Here is a 6,995-nt window from a genome sequence, read left to right as displayed (position 1 = left end):
ATTCTTACCATTTGCAACAGCATGGATGGACCTGGAGAGCATTATGCTAAATGAAATAAGCCAGTCAGAGAAAGATAAATATCACATGGCCTCACTCATTTGTGGAATATAATGAATAACATAAACTGATGAACAAAAATATATCCAGAGACAGAAACATTGAGCAGACTGTCAAACCTCAGAGAGAAGGCAGGGGAGGTGGTAGTAGCGGGGGGAGGGGAGTAAGAGAGCAACCAAAGGACTTTTATGCATGTAAATAAGCCTAACCAATGGACACAGACAGTAGTGGGGTGAGAGCCTGTGCTGGAGTGTGGGGCAGGCTATTTATCAGATAGTGTGTGTTTATAATGTGCTTTTACACTATATATATATATCTACACTAATAAAAGAGAAACATGCAAATTAGTGTCACTCTGCTACGCCCACCAGCCGATCAAGATGAGTATGCAAATTAACCCAACAAAGATGATGGTTAATTTGCATATGCAGGCACAGAGCATATGTGTTTATATATATATACATACACACATACACACACAAATATGTATGTGTGTGTATTACATATATATACACACACACATATATATACACACACAGATACACACATATCTGTATGTGTGTGCTTGTGTATGTATATATATACACACACACATATACATACTAGAGGTCCAGTGCACGAAATTCCTGCACAGGTAGGGTCCCTACTTGCTGCGGCCTCCTTTTGTTTTGCACCGCCCCCTGATGGTCAGTGCACCTCATAGAGAGCAATCCAACTCCCAGTCAGTTGAACTCTCAAGGGGACACTTTGCATATTAGCTTTTATATATAAAGATGATGTATATATAATGTGTAAAAGCACATTATAAACACACACTATCTGATAAATGAATTTACTTTATAATTGAAAGTACTATTGTTGGTTTTTGTGAGTTATATCAATCCTATAAGCCTGAAGACATTTAAACCTCCCTCATCAATTCTCCTCAGGAAGCCACAGCATTTAGGGAACTTAAACCACTGAGGTTTGGTAATAGGGGTCCCTCATTCCTTCCTGCATAAAACTGAACCTGTAGATAGTACAGCAGCCACCCCTTTAGATTTGTCAGAATCCATCCCTTACCCAAAGCAAATGTAATACCACATAATTAAATCTACTTTCTATTTTATTGATCAGGGTCCCCACCTCATACCTTGACAAAAAAATTCAGAGGGAGGGAGAATTTCCCCGAGATGTTCATGCTGCTATGATCCTGCAGCACAGGGCTGTTGCGCAGCTCCACAGTCTCAGTCACAACATACAGATTCACCCCTGCTTCCCGGCACTGCTTCAGAAAGTACGGCTCTGGGTCCGGCAGTTTCCTGTGGGGAGGAGAGGGTCAGAGTGGGAAGAGATGCCTTCCCAGGTGGCCCTAGGTCACCCCCCTCCTCAGGACCTGGAAAGGGTGTGCCTGCCACAGGTAGAACGATCCTGGCACATGGGGTAAGTTACCAAGGAAAGCGAAACATCTTCTTTGCTACACAGAGTGGGGCCCCCATTTTCTGATAGGGGCGTGGGAAGGAGAGTACGCAGGTCATATTGTGAAGGCATAAGAATTTCCCAAAATTATATTGGTCCTGTTAGAGGGCAGTTTATAGATGCCCAGTGCCTGGGCCTCTCACCTGAAGAGGCCAGGAGTGGACAGGTCCACTTGGTTGACAACAGTCCCCAGGGAGCCTGACCATTGTCCAGAGGCACAGTGGGATGGGCTGGGGGCAAACAGATAAACATTATGAAGCAGGAGGTGCTGGATGAGTTTCCAGGACAAGCACATGGGGATGTGGACAGAGTAACTGTCCCTGGCAGGTGGCTGGGAGGGCTACCGTGAAGATGCAAGTCTGGGTGGGGACATGACGGGTTGAAAGTACTGAAGACGGATTTCATCTACATGTCTGTTCTCTGGCTCAAATCTCGTTCCACTAAAGGCCCCACTGGGTTGGCGCCCTGTATAAAACCGCGGGGAATACTGAGAGATCCTTGCATTGCTTTTCAGTGGAGGAAGTCACAGCCTCCAGGGTGAGTTTCCCGTCGCCCTTTGGAGGAAGTCAAGGCCCTTACCGTGTCTCTAAGATATTGTGTCATCTGACATTTACTCACCTCCAAGCCTCACTTCTGTCACCTTCATCCTGGTTGGCTAAGCTCCCACCTCACTGACTTCCCACAGCTCCTGGAAACGCCAGGCTGGTCCAAGCTGGTCCTGGTCCAGGTTTCAAACCCCTCATCTGGACCACTTTCCTCCTGCTCTTTGCTCCCTTTAGTCTGCAGGTCTCAGTTCAACTGTTAGCTCCACAGAGAGACCTAAATAGGCCCCTCCCTCCAGCCCCTCTTCCACCAGCTCCTGACACTACCCACATCCATTTACCAAAAGTGTCTCACTGACTTTCTTTTCACATTTCAAATTGTCCTCAGAAATAGTATCCCTGAAATTGGAGCCTCTTAAACTGCTGAAAAAATTATAGGAAACTTATTTTCCTGCCACATACTCTTTTATACCATAAAGTCTTTGCAAGTGTTAGTTCTAATAAAAGTCTTACAACACACCAGAAATACAGAAACGGTGCCATGCCCTGTCAAAGTAATTTTCAGTCTCAATACCCTGTGATTTTTACTGGTTGCTTACTTCAGTATTTCTTTGCACTGACAGAAATACTATTTGGACCTGGTCTGTGTGGCTCAGTAGTTGAGCATCAAACTCCAAACCAGCAGGTCACAGGTCAATTCCCAGTCTGGGCACATGCCAGGGTTGCAGGCTCAATCACCAGAAAGGGTTGTGCAGGAGACAGACAATCAATGATTCTCTCTCATCATTGATGTTTCTATCTCTCCCTCTCCCTTCCTCTCTCTGAAATCAATAAAAACATATTTTTTAAAAAGAAAGAAATACACTTTAAATTGAAATCTGTTTCTAAAAGGTCTTTTTTCACAGGCACTGAGGTAAATTAAGTCCTAGGACATTAGGTCATACTTTGTTTAAACAAAGAGTTTCAGAGCCTTTGCCTCACCTAAATTAATAATTTAACTTATCCTTTATTGCCTAATTTTCTCACTCACTGACTGCAACTTTAATGAAGACTTATTAGATAACTCATCACCGCTCGCTGAATGAATGAATGTGTGAATACCCAAGAATGGCAGCATGATCTGGGGTGTCATTTTCTTCATTGTGAGCCTCTTTGCCCACAAGACCTCCGCAAGGGGCCCATTCACCAGGTCCCTCCCCCTGCATTCACCTCTTCTCAAGCTCTGCCCAGGTTTCGTGTGGGGTGCTAACAATCTGGTACTCGAGGGAGGACCCTCGGCTCACAGCAGTCTCCTCCGAGAAGCCCGCTTCTGCCCCAGCATTCACTCTCCCAGCCACCTGCTGCTTCATGACCTCAGTGTCACTGAAGTCCGCAGACACTTTCACAGCAGCGTCTGGAAACAAACAAGGTACCTGAGGTCAGCCAAGAATTCCCGCTGTAACAGCTGGGAAATGGCATGGAAATGGCACGACTAAGCCCTAGCTCGCCCCAGCTCTCCCACTCAACTGAATCTCAACCAAGAAGCTAACTCATCAGCCAACATTTTGAGTGTAAATTACTCCTAAGAACGTTTGAATCCACCCAGGGGCTGGATAACAGGGATACTGTCCTAGCCCTACGGCATGATGAGGTCCCCTGGGTGGGGGTCTCAGCAAGTCTTGCCGGCTGCACCCCTTCTCCCTGCACCCTTGTTTTGCAGCCCCTGCCTCCTATGCCCCTGGATGACAATACCTGGAACCGAAGAACCTGGTTCGAGGATATGCATGAGGGAAACATCAAGTGGAACATCAGGTAGTTGCCAAAACCGAGAGCGAGCCTTCTTCCTCTGTATTAGAGAAAACCGGCGTATCTTGGTGGCGGTCACCAAGCATTTGACAGGTCTGAGCTCTTGGTCTCCGATCTCTTTGACCAATTTCTTGGTAGTTCTCCCAAACATGGAGGGCATGTTGCTAGGGACAGAGAGAAGGGAAGCACGAAGATGAGGTGGGTCTTACAATGAGATTAAATAAGTTTTCATGTGTCATTCAGAGAGTTGGCAGTGACTTGACTGTGTCATAGGCCTTTGTCGTATATTCACAGTGAAGTCACATGCATGTGCAAGTGAACCCCATTAGCTTTAATGGGCCCTGGGTCTTTCTTAAATAGCTGTCCATCAGAATGGTCTTTAGTGAACAGATGAGATACCGAGACCTGAGTCCCTGCTGGGTCAGGGGACCAATGAGCACTTGCTTAACTTGTTAGAAGTGCCAAAGAGGAGGTAAGTTCCCCTCCAAAACCAAATGTACGCACTTCCTTATGCCACACAGTTCCCATCAAGCTGGCCACACTGCACGATGGTTAGTCCCCATGGAGGAGTGATTGTTAGTGTGTGTGAACTACCCGTGTTCAGTGCTGCAAAGCCCTTGCTTTCTAAGATCTTACCGAGTTTTGCTGTGACTGAAACAGAACAAGAATGTGGCCGTCACAAAGGTGGGCATGAGATGATTAAATAAAGCACAGACGCCTGCATTGCTGTGCTAAGTGGACCATGATTCACCAGAAAATTATGAAATGCCTCATTGCTAAGTGTCAGGAGCTGTGGATGGGTACTCATCAATCTGTACTAATCAACCTGTACTTGTCAACCTATAGTCATCCACCTGTAGCCATCAACCAGTACTCATCAACCTGTAGTCATCCACCTGTAGTTGTCAACCTGGATAACACTCTCATTCTGATTTTAAACACTTTCCATTTCAAAGATTAATGTCAGTAGAATGGCAGAACAGGACTTCTCAGCCCTCATCCCTCCACGGAAACAACAGTTCTGACAACTACTTGTGGATGAGAGTTTCTCTATGGGTGCTAGAGTCCAGCAGATCAAAACCTCCAGGGATAAATGCATTTAAGAGTGGAAGCAGAGCAGTTTCACTTCCCCATGTCACCCCTCCTCCAAGGCAGCATAATTCAATCAAGACTAACCCCAAAGCCCATGCTTCTCCCCTGGGAATAGAGCACAGGGAGCCCACGCCCTGCCCTGTAGGACACTCCTAACCCTGTGGCCCAGGCTTCTCCCATAGGGGAGTGAGAGCAGTCAGCCCACCACCCCCACACCCCCATGTAGGACACTCCTAAGAGGCCTGCTTCTTTTTCATCCCACCCACAGCGCTGAGGCGGGTTGGCATGGCTGAAGACTCTGAGGGCAGGTAGATGGCACTGATAGATGAGTGGGTAGAGAAGATGTACATTTACACAGTGGAATATGACTCCACCATAAAAAGAATGAAATCTTGCCATTGTGACAACATGGACGGACCTAGAGGACATTACACTAAGAGAAATAAATCAGAGAGAAAAAGACAAATACCATATGATTTCATTTATATGTGGACTCTTAATAATAATAATAAAAAAAAAGAATAAACAACACAAAACAGACCCATAGATACAGAGAATAAGCTGATGGTTGCCAAAGGGAAGAGGGTGAGGATGGGTGAAAAAAAGATGTGTCAAAGACACATCCCTTCATCATACCTGCTTGTGTGTTGTTACCCAGAATTCTTTTGCATTAGGAAGAATGGTAAGAAGTGCTCATTTTGGGGGGGAGGGGGAGAGTGGTTGTCAATCTAAAACAAACCAAAAACATCTCTACCCATTTCTCAAACCTATTCTGAACATTTCTCTCTCTATAGTATTGTTATTGCCGAAATGAGCTAGTTAATATCAATAAAGGGAAAAAGTGAAGGGAAGGCCAGACATTATAACATGGTTATCTGGGCAGCTTCACCCTCCCTAGGGAACCACTCCCTGCAGGTCACTGGGGGAAGGGATAGAGCAAAGGGGGAGATGGGCGCATGTGCAGTAGAAGTGGGGGGATAGGGTGGGTAGGGAGTGTAGGGGGGTGCTTGCCTGTCAGTCTAGCCTGGGGAACAATGGATTGGCTAGGGGGTGACCCCATCAGAAGCATGTGAAATCTTAAAGAGTTAATTGGTTAGTTTGGAGAAGCTCCTGGTTAAAACCCCAAAGAGTTCCCTCTCTCATTCGCTCTTGTTCTTTCTCTCTCTTGCTCTGTGACCCACCCTCAGCCATGTGTTCCCCTGTTCTCTCTTCATAGCCATGTTGCCTTACACAGCCCCATGGTCCATGCCATGCTGACCTCACACACAAAATACCCAGCTGGGAACATAGCTAAGCTAGCCAGGTGCTGGATTGGACTGGACTTTAACATGGAACAGAAATTCTGGGCAGTGGCCTTGATCCTAGCCCTGCTGAAGGCAAGAATGGACTTCTTCCATGACAAGACAGAAATGGGATCTTAGAGGGGAACCCCCTTAATTTTACATCATCAATAAAGCTTTCCATAAAGCCCCATCCTACTGTGGGGGCCTCAGGAAATTCTTTTCCTCACTCCAAGAACCCCATTTCCACTTATAACAGTATCTTTTTATTCACCCCCTGGTCCTGGTTAGAACTTACCAGTTGTATATTGTCTTGTCTTATAGAGAAAGGCTCCAATGGGTCGGGCTCCTTCCAATCTCCAGAGCGCCTGAGGTCAGACAAAATCCAGAGAACGGAGAAGTGCGACTGCTCGTTGTGTTTTCTTCCCACCAGCAGATCCCTGACAAGTTCCAGGGCAATATCCTGTAAGAAGAAGCAGATGAAGCCCTCATCTCCTCCAGACCAGGTCTGGGGCTGAGCTCTGGATCAACCAGTCTTACCTCTCAAGTCCTTCTCAGGCAGGTGGAGACTAGAATCAGGCAGGGTTTCTACATATACTGTATCTGCCAGGCTGTCCCGTAGGACAGTAGATAGGATCTCCAGAAGCAGAGCATGTCTGTTCCTGACCCAGAGAACAGTCTGAGCAAGTCTGGTTTGTGGGTTCATTCACGGATGAGTGATTGCTGAAACAACTTATTTGGCTACATGCCACCTTAAACACACTGTGTAATGTGGCCATG

The 6,995-nt window shown here is 46.3% G+C and overlaps 1 protein-coding gene across 1 annotated transcript in view; it reads right to left on the bottom strand.

The window, feature by feature from the left end:
• Nucleotides 1–6,878, bottom strand: part of GSDMC (gasdermin C) — a 25,879-nt gene extending 19,001 nt beyond the window's left edge. The window contains 5 exon segments of the mRNA XM_015561658.1: nt 1,191–1,359; nt 3,268–3,451; nt 3,790–4,007; nt 6,514–6,678; nt 6,756–6,878. Coding sequence (XP_015417144.1) covers nt 1,191–1,359; nt 3,268–3,451; nt 3,790–4,003 — 567 coding nt within the window. The 5' untranslated portion in view covers nt 4,004–4,007; nt 6,514–6,678; nt 6,756–6,878.
• Nucleotides 6,879–6,995: the final 117 nt, after the last annotated feature.

The sequence above is a fragment of the Myotis davidii genome, unplaced genomic scaffold, assembly GCF_000327345.1.
Source record: "Myotis davidii unplaced genomic scaffold, ASM32734v1 scaffold30, whole genome shotgun sequence".
Taxonomy (NCBI): domain Eukaryota; kingdom Metazoa; phylum Chordata; class Mammalia; order Chiroptera; family Vespertilionidae; genus Myotis; species Myotis davidii.
The sequence above is the reverse complement of the archived record's forward strand: the minus strand, read 5'-3'. Positions and strand labels throughout refer to the sequence as shown.